The 21380-nt window shown below is 33.7% G+C and overlaps 2 protein-coding genes across 3 annotated transcripts; both read right to left on the reverse strand.

The window, feature by feature from the left end:
• Positions 1-312: 312 nt before the first annotated feature.
• Positions 313-5056, reverse strand: LOC145757356 (uncharacterized). The gene is made up of 11 exons (XM_082572434.1): positions 4459-5056; positions 4021-4208; positions 3556-3790; positions 3108-3231; positions 2637-2827; positions 2317-2434; positions 1935-2137; positions 1523-1768; positions 1366-1441; positions 1078-1290; positions 313-895 (listed from the first exon to the last, which is right to left on the reverse strand). Exons 1-11 carry the CDS (start codon positions 5054-5056, stop codon positions 676-678), a joined length of 2412 nt encoding a protein of 803 aa, XP_082428560.1. The 3' UTR covers positions 313-675.
• Positions 5057-7478: 2422 nt separating this feature from the next.
• On the reverse strand, positions 7479-21380 carry LOC145757143 (uncharacterized). Of its 2 annotated transcripts, XM_082572419.1 has the most exons (17): positions 20026-21380; positions 19415-19808; positions 19086-19161; positions 12720-12876; positions 12285-12371; positions 11773-11995; positions 11435-11570; positions 11144-11333; positions 10900-10955; positions 10627-10777; positions 10200-10348; positions 10007-10111; positions 9816-9902; positions 9635-9735; positions 9239-9520; positions 8979-9108; positions 7479-8840 (listed from the first exon to the last, which is right to left on the reverse strand). In XM_082572419.1, exons 1-17 carry the CDS (start codon positions 21374-21376, stop codon positions 7767-7769), a joined length of 4749 nt encoding a protein of 1582 aa, XP_082428545.1. In that variant the 5' UTR covers positions 21377-21380; the 3' UTR covers positions 7479-7766. The 2 variants fall into 2 exon arrangements, with proteins under 2 accessions (XP_082428545.1, XP_082428546.1); XM_082572420.1 differs by lacking the exons at positions 19086-19161; positions 19415-19808; positions 20026-21380 and adding an exon at positions 17028-18259.

Raw genomic sequence — 21380 nt, forward strand, 5'->3', positions numbered from 1 at the left:
TATTAGTAGTTAACTTGTTTAAATGAGTATGCCTTTTTCTTTCTGGGCAGTTAAAATTAAACAGTTTAGTTTTGTGTTTTAGATAGTAAGAAAAAAAGTCCATAACTAGTAATTAAAATTCATTGTTTTAACTTAGGGAATAATTCAAATAAATTGTATTCAAACAATAAACCTAAATTTCAATGGAATTTTAAACAATGCGGTTATAGCATTGCCGTTGGCAAAGTGGGAATTTTCTGATTCGCATTTCAAGTTGATCTCTTGTTAGAAATTACTTCAAGAAAAAATTTGTTTTATTTAATAAAGTAGCCGTTTTATGTAGCTTTTTAGTATTGTAAATTCAAGAATACAAGTGTGTATTTCCAAAGACAAAAAGCAGTTTACTAGTAATTGCATACACATCTGAAACGTACCGTTTTAAGATAATACAGTATAATTGAAGAAATATAACTTAAAAATTAATTAAAATACATAAACGCGTTTGTAAATAAATATCGGTTTATGTTAAACAAAACCTTATTTTCTTGCACCCACCTAGCTTCCACCTATAGATTAATAAGCAGCACCAGCGTACAAATACAAACATACCATTACCAGCAAACCCAACACCTAATTCACAATGATAAGTACCAATTCACTATAATATTTATCACACTTGAATCACCTTTCTTTACATTATTCATGTTGATCGTCGAGTGCCGAAAGTAATTGAGGTATTGGGAAGTCGAATAATTGGAAATCGTCTTTGTAAAACTCATACAGTTTGTGTATTTTTTCAAGTGAAAGTTTAGATAATTGTGCAAGTACTTTGGCTCGATCGGTCGCCCTTTTTCCAGAGTCGTAACCTCCCGGGTACTCCAGATCCTTCGGCGCCCCAATTCGCTCCAGGATATACCTGGATTTTGTATAAATCGTAAATTAAACACAATGTAAGGATTTAAAATTTATTTTTATATAATTTAGAAAAAAATAAATTGTTTTGTTTCAATTGGTAATGCAGAAATTTCTGTCTATCATTTTAATCTATTGTTTATTATTTTTAAACGTCCAGTCACGTGATACATTTAAATTTTTTACCTTGCATCTTCTGTCAATGTTTCCACATGTGCTATGACGTCATAGTTAATATAACACGGATGGCACAATGTTGAATGGTGTTGCCAGTGGCGAACGCTTGTGGACTTGAGACCTTCGTTGCCATGGTCGATCGAATCTTTCGTGACGTCAGAGTTCGCTGGATCGACGATATAAGAGGAGAATTCGTCGAATGTTGCTTGTACTGGAAACCGCCTTTAACAAGAGATAAATAATTAAATAAATTAAGTTTGGTGGAAAAATTTTTATTGTTTTAATGATTAAGTTTACCTGGGTACATATGGTGGTGGCTTATATATTTTAGGTTGGGGTAACTCTTCAAACTTCCTCCTTTCTTTTGTTTTGTCTTAAAAGTTTAAGTAACATTTAGAAAGATTCTTTACACCTTGTAGCTTTGTATACTATGTTATTATATTCACATGCTTACGTTTAAGATTTTTGTTACCCATTTTACCATAACCAATTTTGTCCATGACACCTAACGGCAACTTTGTCATATTAAAGGAAGCTGGAAAGTCAAATTCATTTAGTTTTAGAGGTTTTTTTATTTCATTGATTTTAACTGAATTTATATTGATTTGGGTTTTTGGTTTAGGGAATGTGGTGTTATCAATTGCAAGGAGTTTTCTTGTAATATGGGTATCAGCTTCTTTTTCAAAGTGCTTCGGTAAAACTATAAACATAAAGGAAAAGTCAAAACGGTTATACCTATATGTTAAATTCTAGCCTAGATTTATAATTGTGTTTTCAAATTTGTTCCTTAGAAAAAATAATTACTGATATTAACTTTTAAAAAACTGATATTAACTTGTTATAATATTTTTTATGCACATTTATACCTTGTGATTGTTTTTGAACTTGCGGCTTGCATTCATACCAAATAGTCAAATACTTGCTAGTAGCTGGACAGTCTTGACTTTGTATCCAGTGTGCCGAAGACTCCACAGTACAGTTTGGCCGCAAGTTGCAGGCTACTGATACTACGGCACTTGCGGTGTCTGATTTGCAGTTTATGTTGTATATAGCACCTGTGTTAAGGCACCTAAAAAAATTATTAAAAACCATTGAATTGGTTGTTGTGATTTTCTACGAAATTTAATTCTTTATTCAGCAGTTTGGGTTTACTGTTCTTTAGTTGAATTGGCAATTACTATTTTTTAGCTTGGAAAAGTAAAGAAAAAATATATTCATTAGTTAAAAAAATGAATTTAAAATATTAACGTTTTTGTGTTAGTTCGTCCGAAAAACGCGGATCCAATTGAAATAAGTGAACCCTTTGGACAAGTAATTGTTTGTTGTTTTAAATGACAAACTGTAACAGATGTCATATGTGAAATAGCTGTAAATTAAACAAAAAGAGTTATATATTTTTTCATGAAATTGACATCCTTGTGGAATAATAAAATAGTTTTTTGTTTTTTACTTTGCAGATATTTTTAGTTAAAACTAAACGATAACTTAGTTTTAATTTCTTTTTTTAAACTATTTTTTATATTGTAAAATAAATCATTTTAAAAATACATAATAATTAATATACATACATATACACTTGTAACGAATAGTTAAATATTTGGGTATAGAAGAACAAGATGCAACTTGGCCAAATTGTACTTGGCTTGCAACAACTCTACATTTTGCTTTACCATTACAGATCTGTGACGTAATGTGATGTGAATGGGTTGACCAACAAGTCGTGGTGTTTATCATGGGAGGTGCCCTTGGTGGAACACAGCTAGAAAAAGAAAAATCATAAATACAAATAAAATCATGAAGGAATCCGCCTATTGAAGTCCAAATAGGAAAACTGATAAAAAGGTAGATGTTTATTGTTTTGTTCCTCTTTTAATGCAAAGTAATTCTATATTAGGGTTTTTTGTTTTTGTTAATTAACGTATATCATATGTGATAGTAAAATGGTACTTTGTACCATATATATAAATATTTAGGTAATTTAAAGTAACTTATATAAAGTTATTAATTGCATAAATAATTTTGAACAATAAAAGGTTTACATTTTCCCGTTATCTCGCCCATACGACGCACTTTCAATCTCAATCACGTGATACGGCTGTGTGCATTCTAGCGTAGCCTCTTCTTGGTCGCACGTGACTATACTTCGCGTACGGTATAGGTCAACTAAAAACATATTACGATGACATATGACTTTTTTTATTGCAATGTGACAAACTATATATATTGACATTTACAGAAAGGGAGGTTAGGTTTTAGGTTAATTACTAATAGATACTGATGTGTGTTTATTTAAACTGTTTTACTTTATCAATAGTTATATTTACTTTGTACTTAGAATTTTCCTTACTGATAAAAATTCCTTTTTTACTGGGTTTACAGTTATGTAATAAAAATTTCTATACACCAAATGTCAACTTAACCACGAACTTTTTATTTAAACACATTGTATCCTTTTTAATAAAGAATGTAAAAATAAAATCAATATACCGGTTGTGGGATCTGTCCATCTGTTTCCATATTTTTTGGCTACCTCGTTTGAAAACCTTCCGAATATTGCTTGTTTGGAAGGTTCTTTCGGTGCTACTTTGTCTTGATAAGCTGACACCAATCGTTCAAACGGCTCCCGGACTACCATCATTTTCAAAGATTTTTCGTAGATTTCTCTTAACAAATTTGAAGGCGAGGAACGCACCATACCAATTTTTGCAGCATGTGCTTCACCCTAAAACATAATTTGTCCCTTTTTAAAGAGTTATTGTGTTCCGTTATTTATTAAAATGTATATTGTAATAGGCATGTATCTCTTTAGTTAAAGATTGTTATTAAATTAGTGTTTTAAGCTTAAATCTGTTTTAACAGAAAGCATGATATGATCCCAAATACCTGAAAATCTACGGATTACTTAGGTGCTTTTACAAAAACAGTAGGATTACCAAAATCAAGACATTATACCTGTTTTATTCCTTCTGTTGAATTTGTTAACCCATTTAAGACCATTAAAACCTTTTTCCAATTACTGCAACCAGACTTGGGTACCTCGCAAAAAATCAGAGGATAATCTTTTGAATGATAAAACCATGGCCTAGGGGCTGGTAGGGTTCGATTCCATGGTTCGTATGGTATATTTGCTGTGTTTATACCTAATTATGTAAGACAAAAAAGTAGTTTAAGCGGATGAACCATTACCTTTATGTTTAATAATCTAAGGCAATAAAAAATAGTTGTAAATATTTTGAGACTACGTTTTTATATGGTATATTCAGTAAATTTCAAGGTTAAAGATAATGTTATCTGAATGTAAATCTAATTAAATATTCCCGAGTTGTATTCTATATAGTTTTGACTTTGTCATTTCTGTTACGAGGTGTTTGCATATAAAAAAAAACTCACCCAATTTTTGACATGTTGATTTTAAATGCTTTCGTCTTTGTTCCATTCTTAAATCCATTCTTGCCATGAATTCCTTTTTTTCTTTTTCTGCATCGCTTGTAGTCGTCTTTACTTCATTTATCTGATCTGAAATTTCAATAACTTCTACAGGGTCCTTGGATTGTAAAGTTAAGTTTGTTTGTGTTGTTGTTGACGTAATTTCTGAAGTAAAAACCTTTGTAGTTGATGTTGGAAACGGTTGTAATATTGTTCTAGTTGATTCGTTTGATAACGACTCTTTGTCAACAATCTCATGTACATTTTTAATGTTTAACGTATTGTTATTGTTTGTTTTTAAAGTTTCAGTTACATTGTTGTTTTTTGTTAAATGTACTAAACTTGCATTTTGCTGCAAGTTTTGTCGTATAACACTTGTGTCTGTTATTTGAATAATGTTTTTATCATTGTTTAAGTTTCTTGATACAAGCGAAAATCCAACAAACTCGAGCCTATATTCTATTAGCACACATGCTAATCCGAACAGCAGGCAGGCAAGAATGATTTGAAAACTTGATTTTAGATATCGTATAGGTAAAAACCTGCGCAATTTCCTTATCATTATTTATGACCTTAAAAAAATCAAGTTTGTTTAGTTTATGTTTGACATAATAAATACGTCTGGTTGCCGACGGGCTTAACGTTAGTACATACTCTAAGCTAATTAAAGCCTTATAGACTGAAGTAGATTTTTAATTAAATTTAACGTTTACAGTTTCACACCTATGCTTAAGGTTGCTTGTAAAAATATATGTAACATGATCCAATTTGATTTATAAATTAAAGTGGTAGCCATTTTTACCAGGCTTTGGTATTATTGTATCCCATTTTTAGTTACTCTACCCGGTAAGACAAAAATCCCACTATTAGATGTAAAGAATTTTGTTTCGACCTAAAAGCAACTATGTAGCCTAATTTTACGCTTGACCCAACACCCCCCCTTTTTACAGCCTCAAGTTAAATTTTAAATAGATTTTGAGTTGCACTAAAATGTGTAGTTGACCTACCCTATAGTATAACTGTCCTTAAGCGAATTGTTTCAAAAAAATAAGTTTTACATTGACCTTATATTCTGTCTTAACTGGGTTATTACATAAATGTAATTATGCTTTGGAATGTTTTTTTTAACTTTAGTAATTTAATCTACAACTAACATACAAAAATCTGTTTTTTTCCTGTACTTATAGGCCATTCATTTAATTACGGTTTTATAACACTCATTCCAAGGAATGCTTATACCGTTTATTATAAGCTTACGCCTGTGTTTAATTATTTCCTAAAAAAACCTTACACTGCAAACAATATTTTTTAGTGCCACAATCTGACGTAAATTGGTGGTGTAAGCTATTGTAGCCATATCAAATTTAAAAGTTAAATTTTATAGTTTTTATGTTACCATCATTTGAGCGTTTCAGATCATTGATTTAAATAATTATAGATAATTTTAACCTTTAGCAGACGCCCCACTTACAGTTTATTATCTATTTAGCTGACCTGCCTATTATAGCTACATTAATAATACGTTATTTTATATAACAGAGCAAAATTATAAAATGTGTTAATATCACGAACCGAAAACTGTAACGCAACGACCTGCTAGCCTATTTCCTAGCTTGTTGTAACTAAATGATTAACACACACGCTATAACACTCTGTTTACAAGACTCGAAAAACAAACATTCAAACACTCTCTATCGAAGTAACTTGTAACTAAAGCGGTCTTACACTTTTTTGTATCAGATAAATACTTAATCCATTTATAAATTCCGTTAAATGTTTATAGTTTAAAAACCTATTTGGTTAATTTACATAATGTGGGCCTTTTAAAACTTAAAAAGGGAACGGTTTTTGGATTATAAACAAAAAAGGGTCGGCTTCTGTGTATAACTCCATTTAAAAGTTGTAAAAAATATTTGATACGCATTCATGCAACAAATTCCCCACTTCTTAAACTTTTCTTTGTATGGTCTTTACTGACTTTACCACAGTTAACAAACGAAATATGCAAAAACAAGTTAAAAAATATTAAAGTTTGTCCTTATATGCATCTGCGCAATATGCCATCTGCGAGCTTACTAATTTGTGTGCCAAATTTTAGTATTCTGTTTAAATATTAGCCATGGTGAGTCACGTATATTAAATCACAGATCGCATATTAAAACAGCCATGGCCTCAAGTGATAACTGACTTGCACGTGGTTCAAGCCTTATTAACCTACGTTAAGGTATCTATATGCACGAGCATAAGCGGTAAAATAAAAACAAGATAACATCTATATACCTTTTTCGAATATAAAAGCAGCGATAACGCTATAGATTTGTATTCGATAGACACTTAAATGTCACAACTGGTAAAGTCAAATTATTTTTTTATTGTCGTTAGTTAACTTGTTTAGAGGTCAAGGTTTTGCTACTTGTATATACAGGATGGCTTACTATTAGATTTTATTAGATTTATTTTTTTGGAATTTTTGTCATTAACCACAATCTACATACTTACACTACTGTTTAATAGTGTTTCGCGTGGTATCGATTTATTACCGACACAAGCACCGTTAAGTAAAAATTTTCCATTAAATAAATTATCTTACTAAATATGTCTGCTAACAAAAGCAAAAACATAGGATTATGTTTGTTGTACCTTATTACTTGAAAAAACAACTGCCTACTAAGGTGTAACGGTTAGCATTGTCAGAGGTTAATCACCTTTTTGAGTATATATGTTGTATTGACAAAACACGTTTTGTTGGAATTTTATCTTTTATTTCGTCATGAATGGGAAAATTTTTTTTTTGTCGTTGGTTTGACCTTTATTTACCTTTTTTTATTATAGTACCTTAAGTTAGGTTTTAAATATTTTAGCCCACGAAAAACTATACTTGAGCATGTTTGAATTTGTTTATTACGTTTTAAAATCCAACGATAATTTTGTAAAGGCTAACAAGATTAACTTCAATAAAGTAAAAACCAGGAGATGTTATTTATTTTTTTTATTCAAATCAAAAGATGAACCATAACACATTACTTGTACGCTATACAAACGAAGGTAATATAATGTGTGGAGCCACAGTGGAAGTCATAGCGCTTACAGGTACAAGTGCAGTACAGGCGATTGGTCATGACACTTAACAAACAAAAGATTGAAGAAAGTTATAAAAAAATTAATTTTTAGATTTAAAATTTAAAGCGGTTTTGTTTTTTATCATTTATAAGCATTTGTGAAAGTGATGTCATGGATATGGCATTTAATAAGAAGAAATAACATGAATTAAGTCACACAGAAGTTTCAGGAAGTTGGTTGTCATTATACCAATACGAAAATGTATCAATCTTGCCTTTGGCAGGGCTTTTCGTTTTGTCAATATTCGTGTGTTTAGTGGTGTGTCGTGCGTGACGTTGTTTTACCACCGCGATTTTGGGTTCGAGCCCCGCTGATGCCCAACGATTCGATGGTTGTCCCGTTAGGTCGCTGATTGTGTCATTTAACGGTGTAAGAGTATTAGAATAGGCCCTATCTTTGTGTTCGTCTGATAAACGATTGTTTTGTAAATCTTTTGGATTTAAAGATTGTTTGTTTGTGTTTATCATTGCTTTAAGTGGTAGTTTAGATCCTTTTGCAAAGTAATGCCTTTGAACCCGTGGACTTAAACTACTTGGCAGACGTTTTCTGACAAATTTTTCCTCAGCTATTTCTGTGTCTTCAGTATCGCTTGACAGGTCTTCAGGTATAGGATCATTTTTCAATTTAGTGATATTTTCAGTTCTACAGAGTCGTATGATCTGGCTAGAACGACGAGGTCTTGTTGTACTATTGCTGTGATTGGTATTGGGGTTAAATTGCATTTTTATTCTTGATGTATAGTATTGTTGATGATTTTCCACTACAGACTCTTCGTCTTCATTTTGTTCTTTGTCGAGGCATTTGATATCTCTAGCTAGAGCTCTGTTAAGCTCTGAGCTTATATTCGACTCGTTTGACTTTTTACTTTCTTCCATTTGTCGTATACTGAACCCACCTCTACGGTTCAACCCTGGAGAATCGGTCATTGAAGGCGATGTTACAATAGTCGGGGTCGTAGATTCTACTGAAATTCCGGAATCCGAAGATTGTGCCCCGCTGAAGATTTCCTTACTATCCCTTCGCTCATCACAGCTTGCAGGCCTTTCTGTATGCACCACAGGGCCGGTTTTGACATTTTCATGGAGGGGGCTTCCCCCGTTTGGACTAAGTATATCCTGAATGTCGTCTTCAGTAAAAGACATTGTACGATCACTTTGTGGAGGCATCGAAAAAATTGATGACGTCGAAATTCTGTTGTTATCTTTAAGAGGCTCGACCCGAACATCCTGATCAAAAGTATAGATTATTTAAAAACAATATTTTAATAAATTCAAGGCAAATTTAAGGCACTACCTTTGCATTTTTTACAAAAGGGTCAATGTAGTTCTAAATACCATTCCAACAATGAATATATAATTTCTTACCGCTTGTCTTGTGAATGTTTCTTTCTCTTTGCGGACTTCGATTTCACTATTATTTCCACTATTTGCACCTTCACTTTGTTCTTCCAAATCAGAGTAGTTGTTTAAGTGAACAGCTCTTTTAATATTTGGTCTAAATTTTAAACATTGAATAGTTAATTAATATAATACAAGTATCGTGTCCTATATACAGTTTTTCTTACTTAAAAATCCATCTAAAAATTTAAAAACACGTTTAATTTACACCAAAAACAAAGTAATACCTTTTAAATTTAAGTTTATCGCTTTTTTGGGCAGCATTTCCGGTTAAGTTATTGTGAGCGCCAGTAGCTTGCTGGTAACTCTTTCTCAGTGTTTGCGCTGGTGCGGCAGCAAGCGGTTGAAGTTGAGTAATGTTAATTTCCGAAAAATCAACGGCTTCGTCGTTAGAATCAGGCGTTTGACTTGTCGAGTTGTTATTACTATTCATGTTAGTTGCTTCAATAAACCCGTTGCCCAAATGTTTTGGTATACTGAGTTGTTTAGTAAGAAGCTTTGACTTTTCCCTGAAAAGACAATTAATACTTCAAAAAACCATACTATAACAATTTACATGATAAGCAATGGATCCCCACAAATTTGGTTACATTACTAACAATGGCAAGACTTTTATAGAATACCTCATGTGATTTGCAGCCTTTCTTCGCAATAAAAAATCCACCGCTTCGGGGTCACTTTCTTTCAAGATACGCAGCATGTGGTCATGTTCTTTTTTGGGTATCTAGGATAATAAAAGTTTAAAATTTGATAATTTGCCTACGACCTTTTTTACAATTTTCTAAGATCAGACAAAGTTTTTACCTGGAAAAGTTGTGATTGATTTAAAATCATTTCTTCAACAACAGTTATCACTGCTGAACTGTCTTCAGCCTTATCCAAACTTTGAACCTAGAAAACATATTTAAAATAGTTATTGATATGAGAGCGGTCGCATGCATTGTATAGTTTACATATTAAAAACTGCAACTATTTGCTATGAAACAATAATATACCTGGTATTGGTTGTCGGGCACCGATTGTGACTTTTTATAACGATGTAAAATGTTAGGACCAAAAATGGTTGCCAGGTTACCAACTGACATTTTGTTGCCTTCCACCTAAATAATATTCAAACAAATGTAAATGACGTTGTTAGTATTGGCAATGTTAAACCAGACTAATGGACTAGTAATTTATTTTAAATACCTTGTTTCCCAACTGGTCAGCTGAATCTTCAGCACGAGATGCGACGATTGATAGAAAGTTTAATAGTGTTTGAAGAGTGTCTCTGTTAGATGCGGGAAGGAGCCAAACCAAAAGTCTGAGAGCAGGAATTCTCTCCGATTTGCGAAGTTCTGTAAAAGCAAAATTTGTTGTAATCAACGCGTTTAAGACAATGTTGTAATATTTTAAATCTCCAAAACTTGGTTTATTTGATGCTTTTTAATTGACTTTGACCAGTCCTTATGGAAGCAAATACTCAAAGTATGTAATGTATATATTAAAAAAGATATTTGTAACAATGTTGAATTTAAAAAAAAAAGATATTTGTAACAATGTTGAAAAAAGAGTGTGGTTGTGTCTGGATATACATAGAAAGCATTATTAAATAAAATGCTGATTTTTCGCTTACTTGTAACTTGTATAAATGCGGGGTAAAGTTCTCTGGTGAGTAAAGCTTCTGGGAGGTCACGAAAAAATTCTTTCAGTAGAGCTGCGACATCATGCGGATTGTAATCTTCGTCAATCGTAACATCTACTCCCTGGTCAAACTCTTCTCGGAGCTAAAATAATTAAACAATTTAAATTTAGTCGAAAATAAACACGAAAAATAAATAAGTGTTAAATTTTAAATTGAGGACAAAAAATTGCTTGTTTTGTCTAAAAAAATTTATGAAGTTTTTACCTGGCGAGCTCGTTTCTTAGATCCAGCTAAACGAAAAATTCCGGTAACATCCAAGCCTAAATATATTAGGGTGTTACAAATCTTTTATTTACTTCTAGCATTCTCTCTTTTTATTAACCATAAGCATTATGGGAAAACTTATTACGTTAATACAAAAATAAATATTTGTCCAGCTTTCATATGTTTGCTTAAAAACAATCAAACAAAACGCCTCAAAATAGCTCAAATTTATCCAAATATTTACCGTATTTAGTTATGTGGTCGCAGCATTTTTGCACTACGTATGGAACTTGTAGCATTGTGGGCGGAAGGAGGGAGCGTTTTTTCTCTTTTCTTTGATTCTGTGTTGCTCCTGAGACCGATAGAGAGAGAGCCTCTAATAATTGAGACTGATATGGATCAATATCGTTGAGGGAATCAGCTGCTATTGCACCCTAAATAAGGAGAAAAATTATTTCCTTGATAAGCTTGGTACAAATTTATTGATAAAAGATAACATTAAATATATTAAAGTAACAGGTATTTTAATGCTTACCCTTCTTTTAAGTGGCTTTGCAGTCCGGGTATCCGGGGTTCTGGGTTGGTTAGTGGGTGAATGTTGCTGGGGTTCGTTTGAAAAAACATTATCCTTTGCTTTATTCGTTTCGCTACAGTTTTCTGATTGTACTTCTCTAAATTTTAAAAGTTGAATAGTATTATAATCAATATTTATTGAAGGTTGAATTTTTAATTCGATTATGATTGAGTTTTGCTTGGTAAACCATATTAGAAACATTTGTTATGTTACACACTGAGAAAAATATTCAGCAAAATCAATTTATTTTAAAAATTTAAACAAACAAGAATTTGAACAACATTCTCATGTAAACGTACTTGGTCTCCACTACGACTTCTTTTGGGACATTAATACTCGCCAGGCTGCCAGTGGAGCTACTGATGTTGCTGGAGGATGAAGAGCCATGATATGTGTCCGGACCTTGATTCTGGGTTGTCAAAACGTCCAGAGATGTTGCAAATGATGCAGATTTTTGTAGGCGGAGAAGTTGATCGTTTTCAACAACGTTGATTAATGGAATTCCGAACACGTGGTCTTGGCCTAAAATGTTTAACAATAACTTAAATTTAAAAACTCTTATTGTAATTTATTTTATCTAGTTTCGTTTTTTACTGACTACTTAATTATTTATTAAAACGAAACAAGTTGTAGTTATTTTAAACTTTCTGTTTCAAAGGTATTTCTAAAATTAATACTTGAACAACAGTAGACAGGTTTTAGTATTAAATTTGTGTACTGGCATTATTAAATTTGTGTACTGGCATTACGAAAGGCTTTATAATTAGTGCTGAAATCGAATTACAAGTCAATATTATTAAGTCATGTTTACTCTTTTCTTTGTTTTTGTCCCTCGCTGACAAATGAACCGCATATTTCTTCTTCATCGATATTTTTCGGTTTGGAATTTTTGATTCATCTGAAAAACAGCAAAGAAAAGTAATAACCGCTAATTTAAACCGCAAACAAACAATTACGTTTAAAAATTTGACATTTCGCTGTTAAAGCGTACGACTTACTCAGCCCGGGGGTAAATTAATTAATACTTAATTATTCTGACGATCTGTGTAATTCGTGTGCCTACACACAGCGTTGGAAAATGTATACAAATAAATTGTGTCTTTAAAAACCACAACAGTGTACTTTGATATAACACAATGTGCAAAAATATTTTCCTGAGTAATTAATGCATGGTTGTATATAATAAACTAACTGATCCCACCTATATATATTTCAATGTAGCAGAATTAACATTTTTGATATATACCTTTAGGTGAAACGATGGTGACCCCCAAATCAATGTCATGAAGTTTTTGAAGGGCAACTTTTTTAAGCGCTTCGCATTCCAATTCGGACAAACTGTGCAGTTTCGTGCTTCCTAGAACCATTTTTCGTCCGCTCATATTACTCCAAGTACATTCTCCCTGTTGGAAAAAAAGCTGTATTTAGAGATTCGTTCAAAAGGTTAGTAAGCTTCTCATATTTCTAATGACTTTATCGATTTAAGATAGCACTTACGACAGCGTGTCTGCGTTACAGTGTGTCTGTTAGGTTAAACAGTAACACCGAGTTTTCAATAACGTTTTTGTTTTTCAAAAGAAAATTCGGTAACGAATAATTTGTAAGTTTGTACACGTTGTGGTAATATATTTTGTTATCTAAGCAAGCGTTGTTTTAATTAGCCGGAAATTGCATGTAAATTGGAATTTACGAGTCATTAATAAAACTTTGTGTATACGTCTCACGACCTATCATACTTTACACAGGGTAATAACATAATATTTAGTATAATTACAAGTCAGCTATCTTAATTATCTTAAAACATATAATTAAAAAATTTACGTAATCAAATACATTTATTGTTATAGTCCCATAAAACTTAAAAAATCTCAAATATTAAATTTTTTTAAACCCATAGACACTCAACAACTTAGATAAGGTAACTATCAATCAAATACAGTTTTTTAGCAATAAACAAATCTAAAAATGACATACCAGTGGCGTAAGCGAAGCTGTCACTAAGGTATGTGTACATACCAAGTCCAAATTGTATAACAACTGACTTGCAATCAAATTTTTGTAGGAAAACATAGTAATCCCTTTCATTAGCTTGTATCTCGTGCTTGCTTCACCTGCTTACTAACTGCACCTTTGCAGAATACTGACTTATAAGTTTCGTCTTTTATAATTGTATCGATTGTTAAGCCTACTCGATATTCTCTGTCAGCTGTTACGGTACTATAACACAACTAAATCTTCTCGCGAAATTTCTGGTCACGGTAAGCACGTTCTACGTCATTACCTCGAACTGCAGCAGGAAATTAAATACGTCATGCTCAGAGGTTAACAACAACTTAGAGAAGATACCACTTGAACTTAGAGTATTTAACTCAGAGCGACATCAAGGTACTTTTTCGTGTCATTGACGAAAATAAAAATTTTCTCTAAATTAGGAAATATCTTTTTTGTCTCTCTTATTTTTATATGCAAATATTGATTAAAACTACGTTGTAAATATTTGATGAATCATAAAAGCGGTTTACCGAACAACATTTTGTTTACCGCGTATTGATCCGTTGTTGGTTTGTTGTGCCCGTTAGCTAAAGGCCCCCCAGTGCACAACTTTAGAATAACATCATCGGCTGATTTCTTGTATAAAGATCGTTTTATACGGCGGCTTAGGCTGGAGTTCACCATTTTTTGGTGTTGTTTTTTAGCCCAAGTTACTGGCGAATTCCATTCCACTTCTAACACACTGTCGCTTAGAAATCGGGGCCTGAAGTTTGGCAAATACCCGTTTGTGTCTCTAGGCAAACTTTTTGATTTAGAATGATATATTGGTGATTGCTTAACTTCGTATATATTTGATTGGGATTTAGCGTTGTAGCGGCGTGCGTAATTGAAGTTTGCGTTTTTGTATCCTCTATTTTTGACGCAGTCCTGGTAAAGTTTGGTTTGGTTTGAAACTCTGTAAAATTGAAGCTGATCACAGGATACCCACGGCATTTGCATAACTTTTTGGTATCTTTGCACGTCGCTTGCATCATTATTCTTCATTCTTCCTTTGCTTATTTAAAAATAACTAGACTGCCTTTTTTGCAGATGATTTCATAACAAGAATCAATATTATAGGCTAAAATAAATGCACTGACGATTCCACAGCATACCCGATGAATTTTATGTCCGGTAAATCAATAGTTTTAAATTGCACTTTTTCTTGGTGGTAAGCAAACATCAGCTTATTGTATAATTTGCTAAGCAAACGAAATACCACCAGCAACACTTTGTGAGGGTGCTAAAAAGTTAGACAGATATATATTGAACACCGCTTCATTTATCAAATCATGGCCATTTTCTCGCTGTTTTTGCTAGAAATGATATACTGAGTTTTCGTTCTAAATCTGAGCAAGGCAAACATGAATTTAATCGCTCTTAAACGTGCGTAGATGACAATAGCAACCGCGGGCCACGGGCTCTTCAGTCCTCTTTTAATGTCATCCACCGTACTTTTCCACTCAAGTACTGGCACTTAGCCTAGGGTTTCTGTTGCTGTTTTCTGCGGTTATCAAGACAAAAAGGATGTCTTTTTTAACACGGTGAATGTTAATGTTTGGGGATTAGTAAAGTTCTATTTCTGAAATGCTATGTTTTTGTAGTAGAAGGCTTTGCTTTTTTCTCTGTATTTGACATTTAGACTTTTACTACTTCCTTTACTACGACTTTTATTAGATGCTTTGAATATTATAAGTTAAATTTAGTAAAACATTTTTTTGTTGATAAATTATAACTTAATTTAAACAACTAATTTGTTATTTAAAATACTTACATGTTAAGTTTTGAATTATTCTATTTATACAAATTGGTAAATATACCCTTATTAAAACATGTTTTTCATTAGCTACAATTAAACATTATTTTGCATCCAAAATTTCGATCTATTAATTACAAAACTGTTTTAATACGACCGCTTCCGAAAACTTTAATACATTCTTACATAATAATAAAACCTTTTGGGAAGAACATCATTTTCGGGAAGGCAAAAACATACTTAAATTGTGACGTAAACAGTTTGGATTATGACGTGTTCAGTTTGAACAATAACTGTACGACAAACAATAGGAACCACGTCGCATTGTCAATCGGCGTTTTCGGGTTTTTCGATTTCCAGTTATAAGGTTCGCGCGGATGGGTAAACAATGATGTTTGATCTTATGATCCAACTGTGAATTATTGGACCTCGGTTAAATGCTTGGTTGAATAATAAAAGCAACGCCCAACTAAAATGGTCAAATTTTATATGAAGTTTAATTATGCCACAGTCATTTTTGATTATATAAAACCAGGATGACCTTTAATTAGGAATTAAATTATTACTTTATTACCTTTTAAAATTTGACAATAACAATTATTTGTTATTTTTAACAAAGCAAAACTGTTTTAACTTAAACCACAAAACAATAGAATATAAATGCAAAATCGATAAAGTTACTCCCACGGGACTTCTCAAGCAAAATTAGGAAATAATAAGGAAATAAATTTGATTACGTCACGTCAATGCCATTACCAAATATGCGAATACCTCAGTGGGTATTTAAATTCAATTTATAATTCACTGATAAACAGTTTTTAAATCTATTTTTCTAAAATTATAATGTTGATAAAAACACAATGTACTTTTTAAAAGAACATCACTTATCTAAATACAACACTAACAAAAAAGAAAAACATTCTTGGTGCACAAAATTATAATTTTACCATGTCTGAAATCGCACATTCCCAACCTTCCTTAATACAATGAACACTGCACGAAAATCCTCGGCTTCTTGGAGCTCCCCCTTTTCTCCTAGCCTGAGTGTAATAACTTTTGTAACCTATAAATGCCGACACCGCGGAGGCCATAAGCCGAACTTTGTTGAATTGTTTGTGTAAGCGCTTGCCTGGCGATATTCGTTGTTCAATAAGCTCAAGACACTGATCACAAATATTCGCTCCTTGATTATCCATTATAACATTTAATTTTTAACAATTTACTAACTGAGTTTGGAATGATTAAAATTAGCCTTATACCTTACGTTTCAGTTTTACAAATTTCTTAGGCTATTTTGGGACTAAACATTAGCCGTACAAACTGTACATGAGTTTAACCCTAAATTTAAACACAACATTATTACTGATTGATCGCATTGATTTTAACAAACTCAATTACAAGAACATATCAGCAGAGCTATTTGATTGCTTTCTAGCAATCTATTTTTAGGCTAGTGAAACAACTGACTTGCAATCTTAGCTACAACATATAATTACACGGGAAAAAATAATTGGGAAGAATGTAACGCAAAATCATTAATAATTTAATCAACTAACCAATAGACGTGTAGTTAGATCAAATTCTGAACGATATCGAATATCTGATTAGGCTTATGTTGTAAACTGTTATGTCGCTTGTGAAAACATTTATTAAAACAATAAGTAACATCATTTTTTTTCCAACCACCTGATGTAATAATCAACATCTTAATAAAATTCTTGTTCACCAAAATAACAAAACATGCCACTGTTGTGTTAATACACTTACCCTTGATTTAAAATAGCCAGGTTTTTCGAGGCTTCGTTTTCGATTCTCTAGCTTCACCCTCATTAACTGAACCCAGGATCGTCGCTTTCTACTCCTGGGCACCGTGCTTCGTGTAAGTTCAACCGTTTCACTCAGTTGGGGCGCGACCCTGTTTAACGGGGGTCGATTTGTCCTTTTTTGGCGGGGTATACCAGTGCGAAGGGGGTTCGATCGGTTTAATCCCAAAGTATCCAGATTTTCACGTTCTGAGTTATTTTTTCTTAAGGTTTTTGTATTTCTATTAATTTCCTTTGCTGGTTCACGACAGGTTTTGATCCTTCGCTTGGACCCAATTCTACCCCGATGTCTTGACCCGGTTGACATAGCACGGGAACGAAGCATTTTTTGTGAGATCGGCGTTGAGGGACTGGAAGTCGAAGAAATATTTCTCTGGAACGATCTGGTCCGGGGACGATAATTTGTCGACGTGCTTGCAGATCTTGCTCGCGAAGATCTTGTCCCGCCATGTTGCCTTCGAATGACTGTAGATCGGTAACGCACCGACTGCGCCCTGCTTCGTCCACTAGATGGGGTACTACAGTTGATTTCTGTTTTGTTAAGATCAGGTAAATACATTTTAGGTAAAATATTTGAAGTTTGTTCGACTTGAGCTTCGTCTCTGTACTCGGTAGGTGGAGCCAGAGTGACTTCAAAAATCGAATCACAAGTTTGTACCTCGATGAAAGGCAGTTCCGGTGCGTGCTGGTTTCCTTGTGTTGCAAGCTCTGGTGACGTCACTTCTGGTGGCTTTGTTTCCACGATTGTTAGCATTTCGGAACTCATGCTTCTGAAGGATGAAATTCCGCCTTTTTCGTACAAAGGCAGCTTTTGGGCGGTTCGTTTTCCGCGTAAGGCTGAAACAACTTTTCGGAACGGAGACTTGGATTTGTCGTTCTCGAAGTTAGGTACCAACACGTCAGCACTGGTATGATGAAAGTTGTACGGCAGTGATATCGTTGAAGCCTTAAACTGCTGTTTGCCAGGAGAACTATATCCTAACGATGACTTCATAGATTCACTCCTGTAAGCTTTGGGAATTTGTTTGTGTGAAGGGCTTCGTAGTTTTTGTAAAGTCTTCGCCCAAAACGGCTTCGGCAGTGGCAAATTAGAATTATTTTCCTCCATTTTGTATCCGAATAGTTAAATACAAACAAGTATATCAATTTACTAACTTATTTCCATTTTAAACACATTTCTTTTATACTAAAATTACAAAAAAACTTACAGTACTTCAAATAAAAGCTATTCTAATTTTAACTAAGTGTTAACAAACTGTAATGTAAACTAACTTGCACTTGTTAGTGCTAACAATATAGGGCTATAAAACCTAACAGTGTTTTTCAGACCTGTAAGCCTCAAGCAGTTGTTGACATGTCATAACATAACGACAAAACATGGCAACACTTTGTTTTATGGCAATTCACCTAACTTCCTTTTCAACGTAAAGGAAGGAATTTTTACAACAACGCCTTGCTGATTTTGCGCAGAGGAAATCATAAGAATACATAGCAAACGGAAGTAATATTTTCTTTACAACGCGCACTCTAGCTTGAGCCAAACCATTTTAAGTCGACCTTTTAGAACGTTGGACACCTTTATTTAAGCTACTTTTATTGACCACGATTGATTGAAGTATTACTGCGTCCAATCTGATTTATGCACGCAATTTCACAGTCGATATAAAATATTGGCTGAAACTTTCCGCGCTATTTAAAGTGCGTTATATACGAGAGCAATAAAGCACGTGTGATTATCACAATATTCGAATTAAACTTCTATTTATAAAAAGTTATAGTTCATATTTACATACCTTAATATACAAACTTTACCAAATTGTATTAAAATTGTGCGGATTCTAGCAGTTGCCAATCACTTTTTCTACCTTTTAGCAACTAAAATCGTAAACAACTGAACACATGCAGACAGATTAACCTGATTACGCAAATGCCATTTAAAAACAAAAACAAAACCTGACGTAAAATCTTTATACTTGATTGATAAAAGAAAAAATATTCTTACGTTAGGAAGCCACGTCCTTTCCGCTAACTCATCGGCATCCAACACCGGGATTTGATTTTTCAGAGATTTTCGAAACCTTAATTAAACAATAAACTTTAAAATTGATGGACACCTTGTTTGTTAAAATAAGTGTCATGTAAACACTGGACTTTCCTTAATAAAATAGTAAACAGTCCATAAAAAATGGCGCTGTGAAGTATCTCACAGAATGTGTAATTAATTAATTATATTTTCTTTTTTTAATTTGCTGTCTTGCATGAGAATGTTTGAATTTTTGGATTAAATTTTTAATGTAATTAAAGTGTGGGTCTTGTTAATCAGAAACTAACTTGTTTTTAACGGCGTTTAATTTCGTCTGGCGCTCCATCTCTCCTGCGCCATCTTCCGACTGATTAAATCTCACCACGCGATCGCTAAAATGGCGTTGGATTCCCGCTCCGTATTTTGCTTTCGGGTGCTCGTTCACCGACTCGTCACTGCCACTTTCCCATGCTTGTTTTACTGGAAAACTACTCGACTTTCCAACCTCGGAAAGACTGTGCCTTGCACACAGTCCATTTTCCAGGTTAGCGTTGTCGTATTTGTCCATGCTTCTTGTCCATAATTGGCGGCTGAGATTTCCGTCGCTACTTCGACCTTTTCGTTTTGAGCTCTTAACGGAGTCCATAGTCGCTCTCCGTGCCGTAAAAGCAGGAACGCTTTGCTCGTTGAACAGGTCCGCAGCTAAAACAAATAATAAAGATAAGGTTATGGTGTTGGATTGGTCAAGAGGTTATTGATTTAAGCTTTCGCGAAAGTTGCACTTTAAAAGTTTGAAATCTTGCGTCGTTATTAATTACTTGATGTTGATAACGTATCGGTAAAATCAACAAAATTTTAACTTTTAATTTTTTGGAAAATTTTTAATTAAAGTTTTATTTTTTACGATTTCAAATGTTACCTGAATGTCTGGTCCCTCCGTTCATAGTGTTATTAACTAACATGGAAGTTTCATTATGGTTGTAAAACATGTAAGATCCCTCCATTTCTTTACCAAGAAACAGATTTTCTTTTAAACGAGAATCGTAATCGTTCATTCTGTTTGACTTCAACATGTGATATCGCATGCGTCTTACCGTTGGATTGTTGTAATTTTTTGGATCCACGGTCTCGCTGTATGGCGACAAAGGTACTAGTTTACCTGTATTAGCGTTATTATTTTCTTCAAGGCTTAAAGCACGGCGAAACGTTAACTTTTTTGACAAAAAGCTTTTCTTTGGGGTATATTTCGAAAGATCCTCGTTTTCTTTGGACTGGAAGCACAGCCAGGATTCGTCTACACTTTGTTGGGTATTCGACCTTCTACTTCTCTGTAGCGGAGGGGTTTGTGCGTCTTTTGGTTTAGTTACAAACTTGCTCGATATTTTCTGCAATTGTTTTTGGTCGGGAGATTTTGTTTTAGGATCACTGTTACCGGATAAACTTGAGGAAAAAAATGAACCAAGCGAAAATCCTCGCTTGCCTTTCTTGGCTAACGAAGCCTGTTTGTCGACGTTAGAAAAACTCTTTATCTTTGGTTCGCTATGTTGCTTTCGCATGTACTCGCTCTTAGAAATCACTGGGGAACTTTGTGCGAGAGGCGAAAAATCGTCCTTTAATACTTTGCTGTCTGCTCTAGACTCGTGAGGAGTGAATGACGATTCGCTCGCGTTTTGCGACGACTTATCATCTTTCGAGAGTTCGTATTCCATTTTAATTGGTTCCTCAGATTTATGGTTGTCGGTTTTGGTAAATACAATGACATCACTGCCAAAGGGAGACCTCGCGTATGCTTCCGCTACTTCAGAAAGTTCATTAAAAACACCGCAGCCTCGTGACTTTCGAACGCTTTCGTCGTTTTGTTTTGCTAATCCGAGAGATACGTCAGCAACACGGTTATCTGCATGAGCTATTGTTTTAGGCTTAATGGAGTTACTGTTCTCCGTGTGTTTGCTAGCACCTGCTTCCGCACTCAGTACTGGAAACCTTCTTGTTGGCTTTCCACTCCAACCCCCGATAACAAGTTCGCTGCTTACGTCACCGGTCTCTGATGACGTCACGGTGGGTACTTTGTCGAGTTCTAAATTTAGGCTTTCGATTAACTGATTGACGCTATCTAAAACCGCGTCCAATTTGGCGGCCTCGTTTTCTCCATAAGATGACATTATGCAATTCTCTTTGGGTTTTACTCCTCTGTCGTAACTCGACGGTTCACGTTTACCAAATGCAGCTGGATAGCATTCTATACTGTCCATTACACTATTTCCAAGCATTTCC

The sequence above is a fragment of the Corella eumyota genome, chromosome 1 (genome assembly GCF_963082875.1).
Source record: "Corella eumyota chromosome 1, kaCorEumy4.1, whole genome shotgun sequence".
Taxonomy (NCBI): Eukaryota; Metazoa; Chordata; class Ascidiacea; order Phlebobranchia; family Corellidae; genus Corella; species Corella eumyota.